The 22,546-nt window shown below is 36.5% G+C and overlaps 1 protein-coding gene across 1 annotated transcript; it reads left to right on the top strand.

The window, feature by feature from the left end:
* The first annotated feature begins 53 nt into the window (after positions 1-53).
* On the top strand, positions 54-17,791 carry LOC132113862 (ubiquitin-associated protein 1-like). The gene is made up of 7 exons (XM_059521897.1): positions 54-272; positions 5,664-5,797; positions 7,483-7,625; positions 9,408-9,974; positions 15,072-15,269; positions 16,689-16,790; positions 17,310-17,791. Exons 3-7 carry the CDS (start codon positions 7,494-7,496, stop codon positions 17,442-17,444), a joined length of 1,134 nt encoding a protein of 377 aa, XP_059377880.1. The 5' UTR covers positions 54-272; positions 5,664-5,797; positions 7,483-7,493; the 3' UTR covers positions 17,445-17,791.
* Positions 17,792-22,546: the final 4,755 nt, after the last annotated feature.

Below are 22,546 nucleotides of genomic sequence, written 5' to 3'. Positions count from 1 at the left end.
AACCTATAATGTATGAAAAACAATGTTTTTCCAATTTTACCAGGCATGTTTCCAGGAAAGGAGAGTGATGAGAGTTTTGAGTGTGACTTGGAGCAGTTGAGGAGTCTGATCCATAAACACACAAGTGTACGCGACAGATGAGAAAGATCTGAGAGTCATGCTGGAGGGAAAGCAGGAGGAGGAGCGCAAACAAGATCGCAAGAAACGACAGAAGAAAGAAAAAGAGAAGCTGTTCCAGAAGTAGCCAGAGGCAGATACAGTTCTGTTTGGAGGTAATTTTACATGTAGATCTCTATCTATCTGTCCGTCTATCTATCTATCTATCTATCTATCTATCTATCTATCTATCTGTCTGCCTGCGTCTGTCTGTATATATATCTGTGTGTGTGTGTGTGTGTGTGTGTGTGTGTGTGTGTGTGTGTGTGTGTGTGTGTATATATATATTCAACGGCAACAACATAAACAAACATTACGGCGCATGCACGCTTTTGTGGCCCTAACTTGACTTCCGGTAGACTTCCAAATAAAATGAATAACAACAACCAAGTAGTCCCTCTAGAGTAGATTATTTTTGATACCAAGCAAAATATGTTTTCTGCATAAATCTGACAGCCTTACTGAAAAAGCAAATTCATTCTCTGCCAGCAGGAGGTTCTTCAAAGTATGAGAAACAGAGTTTCCCCAGTAAGGGCTGTACACAAAACAGTGCTGAGCTCACAAACACTGCTTTATTAGGCATAATAATAATAATAATAATAATAATAATGCATTTTATTTAAGGCACCTTTCAAACCACTCAAGGTCACCGTACAACAAGTAACAACAGTAACAATATTAAAACAGAAAATAACAGCAAATAACAATGTCAATAAAAAACAGCAATAATAATAAATAAATAAGAAAGAATATAAATACTGGGCTTGAATGCACAAAGTAATCATAGAAGATAAGCAGTCCTGAATAAATGAGTTTTAAGTTTGACTTTAAATTGAGCTAAAGAGTCTGAATTACGGATGTTGACTAGGAGAGAATTCCAAAGACGAGGAGAAACACGACTAAAAGCCCTATGGCCCATGGTGGTTAGGCGAGCTGAAGGTGTATGGAGGAGACCCAGTGAAGAGGAACGGAGAGTTCGAGAAGGGGTGTAGGGATGTAAGAGGTCTGAAAGGTAAGGTGGAGCAAGGTTATGAAGAGATTTGTATGTGAGGAGGAGAATTTTAAATTCAATCCGAAAGTTAATAGGAAGCCAATGTAGCTGTTGAAGTGATGGGGTGATGTGTTCAATAGGTGAAGTCCGGGTTATGATACGAGCTGCAGAATTCTGAATCAGCTGGAGTTTATGAAGAGATTTGTGTGGTAGACCAGATAATAGAGAGTTACAATAATTGATGCGGGAGGTGACAAGCGAATGAACAAGAATAGAGGAACTATGTGGAGTGAGAAATGGACGGAGGCGAGCAATATTGCGGAGATGAAAATAACAAGAACTGGTTATGTTATTAATGTGAGTATCAAATGACAGGGTACTGTCAAAGATGACCCCCAAGTTCCTAGCCTGGCGGGAGGGAGAAATGGAAGAACCATCAATGGATAATGAAAAACTGCATGACTTAGAGAGAGTAGAATTAGTACCAATGAGGAGTACTTCAGTCTTACTGGCATTAGGTTTGAGGAAATTGGCAGAAAACCAAACATTTATTTCATGAAGACAGTTGGTAAGACAGGCGGGAGGGAGAATGGAATCAGGGTTTGTAGAAATGTAAAGCTGAGTATCATCGGCGTAACAGTGAAATTTAATACCGAATTTTGAAAAGATATTTCCGAGTGGGAGAAGGTAAATTAGGAACAATAGGGGGCCTAGGACAGAGCCTTGGGGGACACCACAGCTAACAGTAGAAGGTTGGGAATGAAATTTCTTTAGTTGTACAAACTGTGTGCGGTTTGAAAGGTATGAAGTGAACCAGGCATAAGGAATACCAGTGATACCAATGCCAGATAGTCGATGCAAGAGAATACTGTGTGAAATTGTGTCAGAAGCTGCACTCAAGTCAAGTAGAACAAGAATAGATAACAACCCGCCATCAGCAGCCATTATAAGGTCATTCGTTACTCTCACTAGTGCAGTTTCAGTGCTATGCTTAGGACGAAACCCTGACTAAAAACACTCATACAAGTTATTATTACTAAGATGAGCATGAACCTGTGCTGCCACTGCTTTTTCAAGAATTTTGGAAATAAATGGAAGATTTGAGATAGGACGGTAATTATCTAAATTGTTTGGGTCTGCGCCAAGTTTCTTAAGAACAGGGGTTATGGCAGCTATTTTAAAAGATGATGGAACAATGCCGGAGCTAAGAGAAGTGTGAATAATACGAGTTATAAGAGAAGATAAAGAGGGAAAACAGGCCTTTACCAAATGAGTTGGTATAGGATCAAGTAGACGTGGAAGAATTAGATTTATAAATTAACTGAGAAATTTCTTCTTCAGATGGCAAGTTGAAAGAAGAAAGGAAGAGGAGGGGCAAATTAATTGAGACACTGTGTGACGAACTACAGTAAGGGGTAGCCAAAGAGGCCAATTGTTGGTGGATGGTAGTTATTTTGTCATTGAAGATAGACATAAGTTTATCACATTGAGCAGTGCAGTACAGGTGTGCGGGAAGTGTGTCAGGAGGTTTCAGAATACGATTAACAGTTGAATACAGTGCTTTAGTATTACTATCTACAGACTCAATTAAATGTGAATAGAAAACATTTTTGGCAGCATAAAGAGCATCTTTGTAAAGATGAACATGTTCACTATACAGCTCTCTATGTATCATAAGACCAGTTCGTTTGTAAAGGCGTTCCAAACGCCGGCCTCTGGTTTTGAGCTGGCGAAGTTCAGGAGTGAACCAGGGCGCAGAATGGGTGAATGATACAGTCCGAGTTTTAAGAGATGCAAGAGTATCAAGGAGCTGCTGTAGTTCAAAGTTGTAAAAGGAGACCAAATTGTCAGGAGAAGTGAGCTGGTCACTGAGTGGAAAATCAGCAATTGCGACAGTCAGAGCAGAAAGGTCGATCTTTTTTATATTCCGAAATGACATCAAGCGTTGTTGTTTGGATTTAGAGAGTGTAACATCAGCATTAAAGGAAAGCAATTTATGATCAGATATGGGTATCACATCTGCAGTACAGTCCCGAGGTGTGACATCTGAACAGCAGATGAGGTCCAGAGTGTGGCCTTTAGAGTGAGTTGGAAAGTTCACATATTGTTGGAGACCAAAACTGTCTAAGCAAGAATTGAAATCCCTTGTGAGTGGGTTACTGGCAGTATCCATATGAATGTTAAAATCACCCAGGAGAATAAGATTGGATGATAAGGTACACAGATGGGTTGAAACTGCACAAAATTCACTTATAAAAGTATTGCAGTATTTCAGAGACAGGTAGGTAAATAACAGCTAAAACTGTGGGTGTTGGACCGCTGATGAGTAGTGCAGCCGATTCAAAAGAAACATAGTTTTGTACAGACAGCGGGGACGTTTTATAAATCGAGTTGTGAAGTATCGCAAGGCCTCCCCCGCGTCTGGAGATACGAGGTTGCGAAATGTAAACAAACCCAGGAGGACATGCATGATTCAACTCAAGGAAGTCATTCTCCTGCTGCCAGGTCTCAACCAAGCAGAAGAAATCAAACTTACTATTGTCAATAATGTCGCTGATAAGAAGACCCTTGTTGGAAAGTGAACGGATGTTGAGGAGTCCGACTTTGAGCTCATTTCCACCGAACGAAGAGCTGGTCGATCTGGATACGCTAGTTAGCGCACTCTGGTGTAGTCCGCCGAGTTTTCCTTGCTGCTCGGGGAGTCGAGGTCCAGAATGATCTTATATCCTTCGAGTCATCGTACCTAAAACCCCGACGAGACCCGCGATGGATGCATTTGGGACGGGGACGATAAACAATATCCTGGTCGGGGTAGAGTGAAGGCGGAAGCTCAGCAGAGTAGCACCGCAACCGGTGAAGTTCAGTTGCTGTATACAGAAACAGCGAGGTCGTTGGATGAAGCAATGACGATAAATCAAACCAGACAATGGTGACACGTGAGAAAGGATGGTAAATCCACATCGTGTCAGTCGATTGCAGTCTGCAGAGGTAGAGAGTGTTATGGAATAAAATATTTAAAATGATAAAAACACACCGGAGAGCAGTGGCAGCCAAATCGCGCCAGCGTTCACCCAACCGGAACCTTGGCAAAAAAAAAAATTAAATATAAATTTATCTTTATATATATTTTATTTATATTATTTTATTTTTATTTATATAAAAATATAAATCATAACATGCAAGATGAAATGAAAATGACAGAACATTTTCTAACGATAGTCTTCCTTTAGAAATACAGTGATATAAAAACACCTAGGCCTCGTTTTGAATTTTTAATGTGCAGTACATGCTAATGTTTATTCAACGAAGCATTTTGGAAAATCGGTCAGTTTTGATATTGTGGCAAGCCCCACAAATAAATAAATGTATGATAAACATCATACAGCACAACCACTTAAGCCCAACTTCAGTCTGCTCGTCACATTAACTTTAACTGCGTTTTTAGTTGGTTCCATATCCAGACTGATAAACAAACACAGACCGGAAGTTAACTTAGGACCAGGTGCGTGAGCCTGATGAAACCGTCTATATATATATATATATATATATATATATATATATATATATATATATATATATATATATATATATATATATATATATATATAAAATATATATATATATATATATATATATATATATATATATATATATATATATATATATATATATGTGTGTGTGTGTGTGTGTGTGTGTGTGTGTGTAATATACTATAATAGCCAATGTATTCAAATGGAAAAGTATTTTAAAGTAGTTATTTCACTTCATTCAGCTTTATTTGTTTTCTATCTGTTTTTCTCTATATATGCACACTACAAATGTAAAATATGCATGAAACAATATAGGTCCAAAGCAAGTTTCCTGATCATTCATTAGGCTTGTTTTCCCTTAAAACACCACTAGTTAGCAGTGCACTCATGTCTCTATTTCGGTATGTGCTTCACTGTATATGTACATATATATATATTTAGTGTAGCACATCTTGAAATTGTACAGAATAAACCTACTGTTAATCTTTTTGTGCAGTGGTATTTATATGGCATGGCACTTCTTCCCTTGTTTAATTGTTAGTAAATGCTAAGTTCTATAAATATACATTTTCATGAAAACAATACTATATATATATATGCTTGATGGTAATGATAATATGATTCTTCCTAAACTTCATACAAATAATGCTATGATGTAAAGAACAGGCTTACGTTTGTGGTGAAATATGAAATGTAGAGGTTATTGGCAGAGATTTCACCCATTTATCTGAAGGAATCTAAGTCTATTAGTATTCCTTCCAAACACATCACATGTGATTCTGTGAAAACGTCAGAAGACTGATTACATCACATTGTTTTCCTGTGGACCGCTTAAGAAAATCAGGCTGATGGTGTTGTTTAAAAATTATAACACATCTAGAGATGTACAGAATACACTACGTTTGTGTAATATTCTACATGACAACGTAATTCTTTACTTGGCAAAGAAAATAAATGTGAAGGTTTTCTAAATGTGGATGCTGTAGGTGTGAGCGGCTCAGGTAAACAGTTGTCAGTGGATTAGTGGAGCAGAGGAATCAAGACACGGCTCTGTGAAGAGTGACATTAACACTGTCCACAGCACACCACTGAGACCAGCCGCACGCAGGAGACCCAGGAGGTGAGGAAACCTTCATCACTACACACCACCAACTTCTAGTTCTGAGTAGAGTATGTGTGAAGTGGCTAGTGTGCTTTAAACTAATCACTGAAATTTAATTTGATAAACTTTCAAAATACATTTAATTATATTAATTTAAAATTCTTCCTTTTTTTATAATGTTCACTGCATTTGTTATGTTCATAAGTCATTATTTTCATTAATGTTATCTGCTTAAATGAAAGCTGTTTGATTGAAGTGTATGTAATATAAATGTAATGTAGAAATTTATATTTTTATAAATGTTTTATAGTATTTAACTATAATGTAGAAATTTTGAAATATAATAAACCTTTATGCGGATATTACATGAAACATCTTTTTTTACATTAAATACTGTAGTATGTTTCGGAATTGCAGTATGTTTTTAAAAATCCAAGATTTTAAAAATAATAGATTTCTAAGATTTTCTAATAAATAAAATTTTGTATTAAATTCATTATTTTTATCCATTTATTTTTTCTGTTATGTAAAATTAAGCAAACTGTTTGTAACACTTTACAATAAGGTCCTGTTAGTTAATGTTAATGATTTACCTAACATCCACTTACAATAAGCATTACAGTATTTAATCACCTCAATGTTAATTAATAAAAAAAACTATGAAAATGTTCATAGTTTGTGTTAACTCAGGTGCATTAAATAACAATAACAGATATGACTTATGATTTTATTAATCTAATAATAAATGCTAAATTGACATTAATTTATCTTATTTTTTTTTTCATTGTTAGTTCATGTTAACTGATTAGGTTAGATACTAATGCGATCTTATTGTAGAATACTGCAACTTATAGAACTTTTCATTGTTCTTTCTTGCACAAGAAGAAAAACAACTTAAGAGCTTACTGAGCATCTAGCTGTTAAGACTCAGCTCAGATTGAAAATCTAAAACCATCTGGTGAAAAAGGTGAGGAGCAGCATATTGGGAGCAGATCTGAGCATCCGTCCAAAGTGAAGAGCGTCAGCAGGCCATCTGGTGCAGGACACTGACTTCCCATTAACACTGGGCCTATAACTATAACTACTTTAAGACAAACTATAACTAGTCTTGAGGAAAAATGCATCATCTCTTCCAGTAAGGTCTCTGACAGGTGTACATATGATGATGAAGCATGTGTAATGTTGAGACGGTAAGGTGCTCGAGTCTCAGTAATCTTTAATCCCTAATCCTCTAGTCTCCTTACTATTGTGTAACAGGTAAACAAAAAAAAGAGACATTTTAACCAAGCGTAGAACAAATAGGTGTTTTCTGAGAAGCAAGAATTTGGAGGGGGAAAAACATACAAATGTTTTTTGTTTTTTTGTTTGTTTGTTTGTTTTTTGTCTTGTTACTACACTACCCGTAAAAAGATTAAAAGATTTAAATGTTTTTGGAAAGTCTCTTCTGCTCACCAAGGCTGTATTTAATTGATCAGATATACAGAAAAATCTATATTATTGTGAAATATTATTACAATTTAAAATACCTGTTTTCTATTTTAATATTTTTTTAAATGCAATTTATTCCTGTGATGCAAAGCTGAATCTACTCCTGCAGTGTCACATGATCCTTCAGAAATCCTTCAGATGGTGTAAATTTAAAACCCATAGAGATCTGGGGCACAGATGTCAGATGTTTCTTTGTTTGCCATTTGTGTTTTCAGATAAGGGTGAAATGTCCGGTCTGGATGAGGTGACCTTTAAGATCCATCTTGGCTTTCTTGAGGATGTTAAAGAGGAGGCTGAGCTCATCACAGCTCCAGAAATCGTTTTGCCTGACTACCTGAAGATATTACAGGAAACTGAGGTATGATGCTCTCTAAAATGCATGTTTTTGACCTGACGTGATCTGTTGGCATCAACTGCATTCACATCGTGAAACAATTGCAAGTATTCTTTTCCTGAGCCATTTTGGGATCTACTTTTAACTAGTTGGTGCCAAAGTGAATTTTAGTGGATGCATAAAGTCAGTTCTTCTCAGATTCAAACTGGTGTTTTTCCTTACATTAATGTGCCACTAACATTTGACCACCTTAATTCTTTAATGCAAATTAACAATTGCTGATGTGCATTTATGTGTATATATCCAGAAAATGAATTTGGATAGAAGCTCAGGTTATTTGTTCTTTTGATGAACTTTATGTGTTCCATTCAATTGTTGTTTTATGGGGTAAGTGTGACGATCGCGACCCAGTGAAACACAGGGAGAGAGAGATCCAAGTGCAGGTATGTTTTTATTAGGGTAATCCAAAACGTAATCCAAAACAAACCAGGGTTAAAAACAGAAAACAGTCCAAACAAACAAACAAAGAAGGCACAGGAAGGGAACAGGAACCGGAACTCAGAAAGCGAGGAACTCGGGAGAAGAGAAGACTGGGTACGACATAAATACGATTTATTATTTCATGATTGCTCTAATTACACTGACATGTAATCTGTCTAGTACACTGTTTGTTTAACCCAGAGGTGTGCGAATGACATGAAGACCATGTCAAAAATACAGTACAATTATATCTCTGATTACAAAAACTAAACAGTAAAGGTGAAAAGAGTTCTTGGGACTCAGTAATCATTGAAATATTGTTGATGTAATTGTTACTGTAGATCCATTGGGATAAAATGCCTAAAATTCCAAATGGGTTTGCTGTGTGTTACTGGTCAAGATATTTGCAAAGAAAACATACCACTGTCAGGGGTTATTACAATCTAATCAAAATAAGCTAATGTGAACCTTTTATGGCTATGTGTTGAACTTGAGTTTCTGTTAATTCTTAGTCATTTGTCCCACGTCTGTCCAAGAACAACATTGTGTACCTGTCTAAGAACATTGCACACTTTTTGAATTTAGGACTTGTTGTGTAATATTTGGCTTGTGTGAATGCTTCTCTTTTTCACATCTGTTTTGTGGTGCTCAATGATTCATAATGCTGATAACGGCAGATGTTAGTAATATTCAGAGGGATTCCCGTAGCAGTAGCTCAGCATACATTTAGATGAAGTTTAAGTAACTAGTGCAACACTTGAAGCAAATCTTTCATTATGAGGGCTAGTCAGTACAGTATTTATGCAGTTATTAGGAATTATCCCTAATTGTGTGTATTTAATTGTTTTGTTGATGTTAGTGGTCTTGGGCTTTATACTGACACTCATTTGCTTGGATGAAGAATCACGCAATGTCTTCAGTTACCAGTGCTTTTGCTGACATTAATAATTACCTTTGAGCTTTGATTTTAAAATCTAAAAGTGGGTATCGTTTATATTTAGCATTTACTGTTCGCAACAGCCCATGCAGACAACTTATGTCTGGAATGCTACATGACTTTCTGGAAATTTTAAAACATTAGGCATCATGCACTTGCTGACTTAAGAAATGGTCAATTGGGCATCACATGCACAAAATGAATGAGGATCGCACACTAGCAGACTTTCAAGTAATTCCTTGAAAGAGATGCATGAAATTTTAAAATATGTGCCTTCAATTGGTGGATGGAAACATAGCTATTGTATTTAGATGTCATCAGATGATTTTTGACATTGATGTTAGCGTGTGAAACTCTAAAGTTGCCATGTTTGTGTTTTGATGTTTCAGTATGTCTTTAGCCTGGAGAACTGGGTTCTTATGGGTCTCCAGGGCGGCTATCCAACCCTCAATCCCCGCTCTTCCTGTGAGCCTTCGGCCACCTGTCCTCCATACTGGATGATGTTCAGCAGCCCTCAGGAGAGCAGGTTAGCCAGCCGCTGGAGCAGTGACTTTTGGGAGCCCAACCCTCGTCCCCGCAGCCGCAGCTTAAACGCGGCCCACTACCGCACGATGAACGCTCGAGTCAAATTCACTATCTCTGACTCAGAAGATGAAGAGTTTACAGAAGAGGATGGTGCCGCTCTTCCTGGCGGTGAAGCACAGTCCAAGTGGGGTGGTATGGGTTTGCCAAGACAGGGGCCAGGGTTGAAAGATTTGCCTACTTGTGGATCGTCAAACTTCCTCAAGCTGCCTTCACCTTGCAGCCTCGCCGCACAGCACCAGGAGACGTTGTCTTCCCACTGCAGGCATAACTCACCCAGAAGAAACTTCAATAGGAGTCAGAGCTCTGCTGGTCATACTAGTGCATCTCCCAACAACCTGCAGTCTGAATGCATTAACAACCCCACCCCTAAGGTAAGACATCATCTTCAACTCTTGCAGTCTGCTTCAGAGTCCAAACTTTGGTTATGAAATAAAGTGCATAGTAGAGTGCATTGTAGAGCGCTAGAGTGTTGATGTATTTTTATAGGCCAGCCTGGAAGTTGGCATCACCCTGGTTCTCTTGACAAAAACCCAAAAGGATTTTTCAGTTGGTTTTTGGTAGGGATGTCCCGATCAGGTTTTTTTGTCCTCGAGTCCAAGTCCGAGTCATTTGATTTTGAGTATCTGCCGATACCGAGTCCCGATCCGATACTTCTATAATACATAAAAAAAGAATAAAGAAGAGCGAAAAAACAGATCCAGGATCTTCAATAAATTACATTTTGAAATATATTCAAATATAAAACAGCTATTTTAAATAGGCTAGTAAAAATATTTCAAAATCTTACTGTTTTGCTGTACTTTGGATCAAATAAATGCAGGCTTGGTGAATAGAAGGGACTTCTTAAAAAAAAAAAAAAAAAAAACCTTAACAAGCTTACTGTTCAAAAACTTCTGACTGGTAGTATAGGCAACTTTATTTTTTCTCTAATTTCTAGCTTTTAATTGGCTTAGAAATCTATAAATGCTGGACAATAACAAATAATAATGATTTGTTTATATACTACAAACACTGTTTATCACATAATAATGCAGAATAGTTTCTATACTGTAATAAATACTATGTCAATCAGCACTGCATTGTTCATACTTTATTTATCACCTGCTGGAGATGCTTTGAAGAACAATTTATTGTCGTGATCGTATATTAATGTCTTCGTGTTTGCATAAGTTTCTGTTTTCCTGTGCGCACCACAGCATAGCTGGACGCTTTTGTCCATATTAGGAATATCCTGATATCAGCGTGAGAGCGTGCTCCGGCTTCGAGTATGAATGAAACACACACTGCATGAGAGTTTAGCGCTCTGTGATGTTCATCTCGCTGTATCCTGGGTCCGAATGAAATATCAGGTCATGCGCAAACTATCATGTCTATCAGCTCTTGAAAACAAAGTGATGTCATGCCGCACGCGTTGCTGTTTCTGTGTGGAGTCAAAAGGGTCTAACTCTGTGCCACCGCATAACAAAAGATGTGTTAAAAATTAATGAGAATATATATATATATATCCGAGTCCTGATCGGGAGGTAACGTCCGATTCCGATCGAGTCTGAAACCACGCGATCGGGGCCGATTTCCGATCACGTGATCGGATCTGGACATCCCTAGTTTTTGGATTGTTGCAGAAAATAAGGTCCATGACCAATAAAAGTTTATTATTACACACTTTGTTTATCATGGTAGTCTTAAATTTTTTTTTTTTTTTGAAGCCTAAATACACTTGGCAGAATTAAAAAAGTCTAGGCTGTGAATGAACTACGCTACACTCGCAAGACATCACCATCACTTCAATCTTTATTTAAAAAAACATTTCCCTGAAAGTTTAATTTAGAATAGAGTGTGACTTTAAACACACCGAGGCTGTAAAAGTAGATTCGTGAGTTGATTTCTTGTTCTGTGTGATGTTTAATGTCCCTGTCAAACTCTATAGTGCCCTTTGTAACCACAAAAAAAACCCAAGAGAGTATAACTGGTGTATTTGGTTACACTTTTAGTCCACTTCAGTCATTCTACTAACTATGATGACAACTACATGTCAACTAATTCTCATTAATTTACAACTAAATGTCTACTTGTCTACATGTCAGAGCAGACTCTTAGTTTTAGGGTTAGTAGAATAAATTGACATTTGTGACCCTGGAACACAGAACCAGTCTTAAGTGTCAATTTATTTTTCGAAATTGAGATTTATACATCTTCTGAAAGCTGAATAAATAAGCTTTCCATTGATGTATGGTTTGTTAGGATCAAACAGTAATTGACCGGGATACAACTATTTGAAAATCTGGAATCTAAGGGTGCAAAAAAATCAAAATACTGAGAAAATCGCCTTTAAAGTTGTCCAAATGAAGTTCTTAAAAATGCATATTACTAAACAAATTAAGTTTTGATATATTTACGGTGGTAAATTTACAAAATATCTTCATGGAACATGATCTTTACTTAATATCCTAATGATTTTTGGCAAAAAAAGAAAAATGGATCATTTTGACCCTTACAATGTTTTTACCCCAGCGACTTAAGAGTCATAGTCAGTACATTGTATGCTGTGGACCCTACAAAATAAAATGTTAGACGATATCAAGAAGACAGTCTACTAATACTCTAATGAGTCCTGGTTGACATGTTCTTGCAAAGTTAGTTGAATGTTTAAAGTGGACTATCAAAATAAAGTATTACCGTGTATTTTGCTGAAAATGTGTAAATATCTTGAGACTGTGTTCACCACTGACCTCTATTTCAAGCATTTAAAAAACCTATTAAAAACCCCTTTGATTTTGGGACAACTCGTTCATAGGCTTTGGCCTACAAAAACAGGCTTTTTGAAACCTAAAGTTAAAAATGGGACATGCTGTTTTCTTGTAGACTTCACAGATGTGCATAAGTTGCACTTACTCCTATTGAGACGCCTGCATTTCGCTCAACATAATTTTGCCATGCAAAGGTAAATGTGACCTTAAACTAAAGGCGATCCAGAATGCAATTTTGTGTCTTTTTACAAAGTGAGGAATTGTCATAGAGACCAAATTTGACTTTTCAGATCTCCTGTTTTAGTAATATCTGTTGTTAATGCTAAGCAAAATACATTTATTGGTCTTTGGTTGTCAGTGGGAAGAGTGGATCCTAATCAAATGGTATTCATTTGAATTCAATGCAGGGGGACTAAAAAAAAAAATTTTTTTCTCCCACATTTATGCACACATCCTTCTCAGCATATAAATTTTACTACAAGTATAAAGTGCAATGAAGTACACAGTCCAATGAAACACAAACAGACACATGGTTCATTTAGATGCCCAAAGGTGTGGTTTAAATTAACTGCAAATGGCAGGTCATTAGTGGCTCTGTGACAATAAACATTTTAAATAAACAACACTCCTCTTTACTGTTTGGGTATGTTTTGATGTACCGAAATTACAGTTTGTACTCTTTGGGGGAGTATAAATACAGGCAGCTCTGCACAGACAACTCATTTATTTAATCTATTTACAAAATATTTTTGCATGTCTATGGAGAAGAGCTTTTCACAGTTCGATTTCACTGAAGTTTTTAATAGTTCAAACCTCACAATAACAGTTGTCCATAGAAGGCAACCGTTGGCCTTACTATAAATGGATTTAACTGACAAGCCTCCAATAAGTCTAGAAAGGTATTTAAATCACTCGAGCAAGAGACATCAGAGTCCTGCCGGTCTTCCAGAAGCATTTAGTCATTTCTCACCATGTTCCAGAAGGATTCATTGTAAATCTTGCACTTATATGTCTTGCTGTGACTGAAAGGTATTGTGTTGTTCCTCAAGAACAAGCATCCCATTCAATTCATTCAGGCATTAAACATAAATGACTTCCCCAAAGTATTTCTCTCTCTCTCTCTCTCTTTTGGTTTGGTGCACATTTCTGCAATGTCTCAGAAGATGAACTAGATAATAATAGCAAATGCTAAGTCTTTTCCTGGAATCTTCCCAAGCTGCAGCAAATTTGTCTGGATTAGCGAGTGGCAGTGCTTGGTAAATGTCCTTCTCAGCAAAGCTACAATTCAAGGTTATGCCTTTGTTGATAGTCTAATCCACAACCACACCACTGACATCGACAACTCTAGCACCAGCATCAACAACTGCTGCAGCAACAACAACTATGCCTGACACCACAACAACTATTGATACAACAACAATTTTGGCTTCCACATCCAGCAACCCAACATCCTCAACTACAGCTCATGACATTTTCCAGGAGTTTAATGACCTTTGCTGTTGTTTTATTCCATGTTCGGCTATTTCTTCCAGAGATCACTGTGACTCGTGCTGAAACTCTTTGTGATCTTCAGTGTTTGAATGGCTATAACAGGGTCACTTAAAATATGGGAATGACCAAATTTACCCAAAACCCTATAATTCCTAAACAAAACTTAAAAAAAACTTTTGTTAAGATGGCAATAGGTGGCACAATAACAAGTTAAAAACTATACAGTATTTACTTAAAATTGTTGTTTTTATCTTGCATTTAGGTGGTTAGGTTTACTCATTAATATACATTATATTTTTATGCATGAAAACTTTGTCATCAATTACTCACCTTCAAATTGTGTGGGTTTTTTTATTCTGTTGAGCACAAAAGAAGATCATTTGGAGAATGTTGGTGACCAAACAGTTGACGGTAGCATTGACTTCTATATTATGGAAAAATACTTTGGAAGTCAGTGGATAAATACTGACAGAATTTACATTTTTGGGTGAACTTTAAGGCGCATGGACTTCTGTAATTATTTTTTTAGTTTATCCTTCTGTAGCTCAGCTGGTAGATAATGCCATTATTAACACCAAGGTCATGGGTTTGATTCCCAAGAAATGCACACACTGATAAAATGAACATCTTGAAAACGCTGTAAATGGCTTTAGATAAATGTGTCAACCGAAAGCATCGATGCAAATGTTTTCAGAAACTATGTAACCCTGGAGAACAAAACCAGTCTTAATTCGCTGGGGTATATTTGTAGCAATAGCCAAAAATACATTGTAGGGGTCAAAATGATCAATTTTTCAATTATGCCAAAAATCATTAGGATATTAAGTAAAGATCATGTTCCATTAAGTTATTTATTAAATTTCCAATCACAAATATATTAAAACATAATTTTTTATTAATAATATGCATTGCTAAGAACTTAATTTGGACAAATTTAAAGGTGATTTTCTCAATATTTAGATTTCTTTGCACTCTCAGATTCCAGATTTTCTTTCAGATTTTTTATTCAGCTTTCAGTTGATATATAAATCTCAATTTCCAAAAATGGACCCTTATGACTGGTTTTGTGGTCCAGGGTCACATATTTAAAATGTTGTTTTTAAGTATGAATCGGACCTTGCACCAACAATAGTGTGTTTATCATTCTAGATATTCTCAGTATTGTGTTTCCAGCCCTCATCTCTCAAGGGTACTGTGACCACGAAGCACTGTTGTTGTTGTTTTTTCCAGGCCCAGGGTTCATCCTCCTCCCCGGCGCCATCACGGCCTCTCAATTCCCACGCTGCCATCCTGGACTCTTCAGTGGAGCTGCTCTCTGCTCTCAGCCCAGAGGAGAGGGAGCTGCTGGCGGCCGTGACCGAGCGGGGCTACCCTCTCCGTACGGCCATCATCGCCCTCCAGAAAACTGGCCAGCAGAGTCCAGAGCAGGTCAGTGAGGAGTCAGCGTGAAATAAAAAATGGGATTCATTCATGGGTCGAGATGTAATGCTGAGATTCTCTACACTGTCCTTGGTGTATCACAGGGGAAGGTCAATCAAATGCTGGGTTACCAGTGTAGTTCAATTACGAATGTGTGTTTATGAACATGCATATGAATGCTTGACCACATTAATGTTTCTCATAATCATAAAACCTTTAGATAGGTTTGAAATGCCTTGTAATACTAATCTTTTAATTTCACTGAAATTAAAGAAATGAAATTGTTCAATCTGAAATAAAATATAAATAATAGACTTAAAAATATTAAATATCAAATATTAAAACTCCTCAAAATAGGTTATGAGTTATATTAGTTATATAATATAATAGTTGTTCAACTCAACAAAACTAATTACAAAAACACTCAACAAAAGTAAAAAAAATAAAAAAAATCTAAATTTGAAGTGAAGTGAAAACAGAAAATGTAATAAAGTCTTATTCAAATCTGTAAACGAATATCAGTGATAAAATATCTCTCAATCTTTTGGTTTGGCGGCTGGTATAAAGAATGATGTCTAATTAATAAATGTTTTAATATATAATAAATACTTGTATGTAACTAATATGTTTATTAAATGAATAATAATAACTATTATTATTTATGCTGTTGTTACTTTTAAAGCAATGTAAATGATTCAATTATTGTTGTTGTTATTATCAACTTCAATTAGTTTTTAAATAATAATAATAATAATAACTACAAAAATATCAATTTATTTAATAATAAATGCTTCTCATCTTAAAAGTGTTTTCCACCAATAATAAAGCATTGTAGTGCGTAGGAATAACCTGAATTTGTTCTAGATCACTGGATTCCTTGAAAGCCGTTGAAGCGATGTGTTAATGTCACTGTGAAGTCACTGACTGACCAGCCAAACCTGATTCATTTCTATCCAGCTGTATCCTCAGTTGCCCAGTGAGCCGCTCAGCATGACCTCAGACAGCTGCTTGGGACGGATGATCAGATTTGAATCAACAAAGCTCATCCTGTTACAGATTAATCAGACCAGCCACTCCTCTGTGACTCTTATCCACACACTTCTCACGTTTCACGCCTGAGCCTGACATCCAGTCTGATCATGAATTATGATCGCTCACATTCATCTAATGATCTTTCAGAAGTCCACAGCTATGATGACGTACTGTTGCGTCAACAGTGTGCCTGATAACCGCATCAGTTGATCTAATCACTTAGTGTTAGGGAATTAACCAGTGCTCCCTAGAAGTCAATTAGAACTCCACCTGGCCTTGTTTTCATGAAGCTTTCATGAGGGCTTTTCTTCAGTCACGTTTCCTGCAGTTAAAGTGATCCGTATTGTGTTTGTGTTCATGTACAGTATGAAGGACTGTTTATTTGTTCTCTTGCAGATCTTGAGTTATATGGTGGCGTGTGATCGGTTATGTGAACTTGGCTACGATGAAGCTCAGGTGGAAGAAGCACTTGAGATGTTTCAGAACTGTGAGACTAAGGTATGTATATGACTTTTTTTTTTAATGTGCTAACACAAATCAGTCTCTTCTGCTCACCAAGGCTACGTTTATTTGATCAAAAATACAGTAAAAAGCAGTAATATTGTGAAATATTTTTACAGTTCAAAATAACTGTTTTCTATTTGAATATGGTTTAAACTATAATTTGTTCCTGTGATGCAAAGCTAAATTTTCAGCATCATTACTCCAGTCTTCAGTGTCACACGATCCTTCAGAAATCATTCAAACATTTATGATTATTATCATCATTGTTAGAACAGTTGTGCTGCTTCATATTTTTAAGAAAACAGCCATTTTTTTATTCTTTGATCAATACAAAGTTGAAAAGAACAGCATTCGTTTGAAATAGAACATTTTGTCTTTAATTAAATATTTTTGTTACTTTTCATCAATTCAGTGCATCCTTGCTAAATAAAAGTATTGATTATAATATTTTTACCAACTACGAAGCTTTGAATGTTAGTGTATATTGTAACCTTATTTGTTTCTCTATTTTAGGCCGAGGAGTTCCTTCACCTTCTTGCTCAGTTTCATGAAATGGGCTTCCAGCAGAACGCCATTAAAGAGGTTCTTCTGGTGCATGAGAACCACAGAGAGCGAGCACTGGAGGAGCTCATGACCCGTGTGGCCTGATCCAATCCGTCTTATGATGCAGTGAATTAGTTACGATCATGGTCTGAGCTGTTCACCGAGCTTGTATAGCTGTTGCTTGTTTATCATATTCTGCACTGTTTATTCGTTGCACATTCTAGACATGTGTTGAGGCCTTGGGGAAAAGCACAATTTGACAGTCGACACCAGAGAACGGCTCTGTAATAATACGGTTTTATTGTGTTTTCCATAGCAATCAAACTTTTTGTTGCTTTATTTATTGAAATGTAAACCACTGGTATTTATTATGTTAATTTTCTTCTTGGAATTCATACAATTATTAAGCTTTTTAAAATGCATTATAATTGTAAGTCCATGAATATATATATATATATATATATATATATATATATATATATATATATATATATATATATATATATATATATATATATATATCTTTAACATCATCTTTAACATCATATCCATCTTTCCAGTTTCTTTATGGTGCCTCCATTTACTTACAACTGAAAAACCCAAGGTGAGACAGTGTAATCTGCATTATTTCTGGTTTTTATTTATCTAAATGTTTTTGTCAGCCGAACCCCTTTGACATAATATATATATATACAGTATATACTGGAATTACCCCTGAGGTTAATATTTCAATAATTTAACAACTCATTTGCATATTTATGGTGCACTGATGTTAGTTAATGGTCAAATGACATGCAGGTAAACAAATAAAATATTTCATCATGTGTGTGTTTTATTTGGGTGGTTTTTATTTTGCAATCAAACAATATATATATATATATATATATATATATATATTTTTTTTTTTTGGCATACATTGCAATTGTGATTTACTGTGATATGATCTCTCATCTTATAAAAAAAGTCTCATGTTACTGCTAAAACATCCATGCAAAAAGAACCAGGAGACATTTTTATCATTTTCAATGATAACAATATAACTATTGTTTTTAATAAAAAAAAAAAATAAAAAAAAAAAAATAAATAAATAAATAAATATATATATATATATATATATATATATATATATATATATATATAGTATAGACCAAAAGTTTGGACACACCTTCTCATTCAAAGAGTTTTCTTTATTTTCATGACTATAAAAATTGTAGATTCACACTGAAGGCATCAAAACTATGAATTAACACATGTGGAATTATATACATAAGAAAAAAGTGTGAAACAACTGAAAATATGTCATATTCTAGGTTCTTCAGAGTAGCCACCTTTTGCTTTGATTACTGCTTTGCACACTCTTGGCATTCTCTTGATGAGCTTGAAGAGGTAGTCACCTGAAATGGTCTTCCAACAGTCTTGAAGGAGTTCCCCGAGAGATGCTTAGCACTTGTTGGCCCTTTTGTCTTCTGTCTGCGGTCCAGCTCACCCCTAAACCATCTCGATTGGGTTTAGGTCCGGTGACTGTGGAGGCCAGGTCATCTGGCGCAGCACCCCATCACTCTCCTTCTTGGTCAAATAGCCCTTACACAGCCTGGAGGTGTGTTTGGGGTCATTGTCCTGTTGAAAAATAAATGATGGTCCAACTAAACGCAAACCGGATGGAATAGCATGCCGCTGCAAGATGCTGTGGTAGCCATGCTGGTTCAGTATGCCTTCAATTTTGAATAAATCCCCAACAGTGTCACCAGCAAAGCACCCCCACACCATCACACCTCCTCCTCCATGCTTCACGGTGGGAACCAGGGATGTAGAGTCCATCCGTTCACCTTTTCTGCGTTGCACAAAGACACGGTGGTTGGAACCAAAGATCTCAAATTTGGACTCATCAGACCAAAGCACAGATTTCCACTGATCTAATGTCCATTCCTTGTGTTCTTTAGCCCAAACAAGTCTCTTCTGCTTGTTGCCTTTCTTTAGCAGTGGTTTCCTAGCAGATATTCTACCATGAAGGCCTGATTCACACAGTCTCCTCTTAACAGTTCTAGAGATGTGTCTGCTGCTAGATCTCCGTGTGCCATTGACCTGGTCTCTAATCTGAGCTGCTGTTAACCTGCCATTTCTGAGGCTGGTGACTCGGAGGAACTTATCCTCCGCAGCAGAGGTGACTCTTTCTTCCTTTCCTGGGGCGGTCCGCATGTGAGCCAGTTTCTTTGCAGCGCTTGATGATTTTTGTGACAAGACTTGGGGACACTTTCAAAGTTTTCCCAATTTTTCGGACTGACTGACCTTCATTTCTTAAAGTAATGATGAAAGTAATGAAAACTGAACAAATAGACAATTTAATTGATAAAAAAGCTATTTGTTTTATTATTATTATTATTTTAGGACCGAAGTAAATTATTTTAATATCTCAATTGCACTTTAAAATAAACAGAATATTTGATCATTACTTAATAAATTAATTTTAATAATTCCAATTAATTTTGTAATTTTTAATTCCATGCTACTTTACAATTTTTAAATTGTAATAGAAAATGAAATTATGCAAATGAGGTTGAACTCATTTTAATTTAATAAATGCGCTAAGCCATCCATCGCGGTTTCGATTGCAGCCTTATTCATTTTCTGCAATTTTTCATTATATGAATTCAATTTTTTATTTGCTTTTCATCAACTCACAAACCCTCACCAACCCTGAAATTCGGGAAAACCCTGACGTAATAAATATAAATATTATGTGTCAGACAATACAGATGTAATAAATAATGTACTTATAAATGGCTCAATTTGTTGCAGAGCTCAAGCAATGGCCATTTGCTTAGGTTCCCAAAAAAATATTTGCGTTTGGGTGATGCATTTGCAAAGATGACCACTTAAAAAAAAAAAAAGACTATTCAATATGAAATGTCAGTCAAATTTTTGGAAGACAAACCAAATCTAAACAATAATACCCATGTCTCATTGTGCTCGTTTCAGAAAAAAACCTAGCATTTGTGAAATCTGTGTGAGGTCAACACGCGCTCTCATTTGTCAATTTCACTTTGGTATTTGTGAACATTATTATATGGCAAAGTTCCTATAAAAGGTTACCTTCAGTGTTAAACAATGCCAGACATCAAGAGTGAATAGCAAAGTCCTGCCAAGATCTATAGATTCTGTTGTTAGGCTGCCAGAGGCTGGACACAATGTTTTCATTGTGGTAACATGATTAGTTATCAGTGTGTCTTCAGGTTCCCAAGTAATGAGAGGACCTTCTACAATCGTTACGAAAGCTTGCAGGAATGTCTGGATATGATTTGAGTGTTTGAACAGTCAACGAGTCGCCACACTGTTACACTCTTACCACTTTATGAGGCCATAAATGATTGTATGAATAAAGTATCATTTCTGATGGTCATGTTTCTCCTCCCAACTGATCTTAAACTTTCTCTCACAGTCTTCGAGGTTCTGCGCTCTTTCCTTGTAGCCTTATCTGACCCCGGCGCTACACCAGGGATTGCATTTTACAGATGGCGTGTTTGATATATGTTTTTATATTTTGGTCTCATGTGGCCATGGCAACATATACTGTAAGGACCATCAATCATGTCTAATACAGATGTGGAGATTTATAGGGTCTGTTCGTTTTCCATTGCATTTGCCTCCAACTGGTCTGTGCTGTTCTGGCAGTGTGTGAATAATTTAATGTTAATCAGATTTAACACAAAATAAGCGAATTGACTGATTAGAGGAAGGAAAGAGAGGCTTGAAATTTTGCACTATAGTTGCACAAAGAACAATGTAGGTTTGTAAGGTTGAATACATATATTACATAAAGAATTACTGATTTCCAAATATGTGAATTACAGCCACTTACCTCATTTTTTTTTAAGTAATAATTTAAAAAAATGCAAATCCCTCCTGCAACCTTTCTCTTTTGCTGCCATTTAAAATATTTGAGGCACTAAACTAATGTCAAATTAGGTGAAATGCTAGGAATCCAGTTACGTAACATTTACTGCTATTATTAATAAACTCTGTCAACACAATGTACAGAAGCACTTGAGCTGAGGCCAGAGGAGATCTCATCTCCATTATCTTTCAAAGCAAAGCAGAAACATTCTCAAGAGGAACGTCCACACTGCGCAGGTCTTGAAAGATGAGCAGCGAAGCTCTAGGTGTCCAAAGAGACTTCATATTTCTCCACAGAGGACACTTCTCAAACTCTCCGCCGATGATATAAAGGTTGCCCACATGGCCTACCAAAGCACAGTTGTAGCAAAGTTGATGAGGGTTGAAAAATGTCCAAGTTTCTGTAGAAACATCATAGCAGAAACCCGAATCCACAACTTTCCTGGAAATATCCTCTGACAATGTAGAGATGTTGACTAAAACCATAACTCATGCCATGGTGGTGCTGGCGTTGAGAGGCTTTCTCATCCTCATCAAGATAACAAACGAATGAGAGCCAACGGTGACGTATGTACTAGGAACAAGAGACTCAACATATTCAATCAAATCCTCTGGCAAGCACTTCACATCTTCTTTGAGCTCTGCATACATGTCGCGAATGAACAAAGCTGCACTTTTGAAAAGTTCAAAATAGCCTTTTATAATAGCCAAAATAACTTCAATAGCCTAAAAGTCGCCGCTGCATGATACATTAGAAGACAGTTGTCTGAATTGATAACATTGATGAGTTAGATGTTAGTTAGAAGCTCTATCTGAAGAAACGCGGCACATTGGATGGCATCGACCATTTCTTCATGTAGCACATGGAAGGCTACTGAACATTCAGCACATGAAGACAAATCTCATCCTCCATGCACTCTTTCATCCCAGATTGGAAAAGAGCTTATTCACAATGCTGCTCCAGGAGACTTCTGTCCATAGTAAAGACACTTTCAGCAAATCTCATGTTCACTATTGTTCTCACGTCGATCTCTGTGCTCGTCTCCATCAAGTTACCTCCTGTCATTTTCTTCTACAAAAACCCATTTCTGCAAAGTCAAACCTGTCTTTGAAGACATTCACAGCACTATTGACTATCCATGATGTCTTCTAAAGCAAGGCAGATGCATTTGACCGAGTGTGCAATGGCTGTATTACTCCTAACAACTACAAGAATAGAACCGGCTATGCATAGAAGTGAAAAGCCTGGCAGCATTATGCTGCTAGGAAAGCAGTTTCAGATAGCCATCGCTGTAGAGGGCAGCCGTCATCATGGT

The sequence above is a fragment of the Carassius carassius genome, chromosome 3, assembly GCF_963082965.1.
Source record: "Carassius carassius chromosome 3, fCarCar2.1, whole genome shotgun sequence".
Classification (NCBI taxonomy): domain Eukaryota; kingdom Metazoa; phylum Chordata; class Actinopteri; order Cypriniformes; family Cyprinidae; genus Carassius; species Carassius carassius.
The sequence above is the reverse complement of the archived record's forward strand: the minus strand, read 5'-3'. Positions and strand labels throughout refer to the sequence as shown.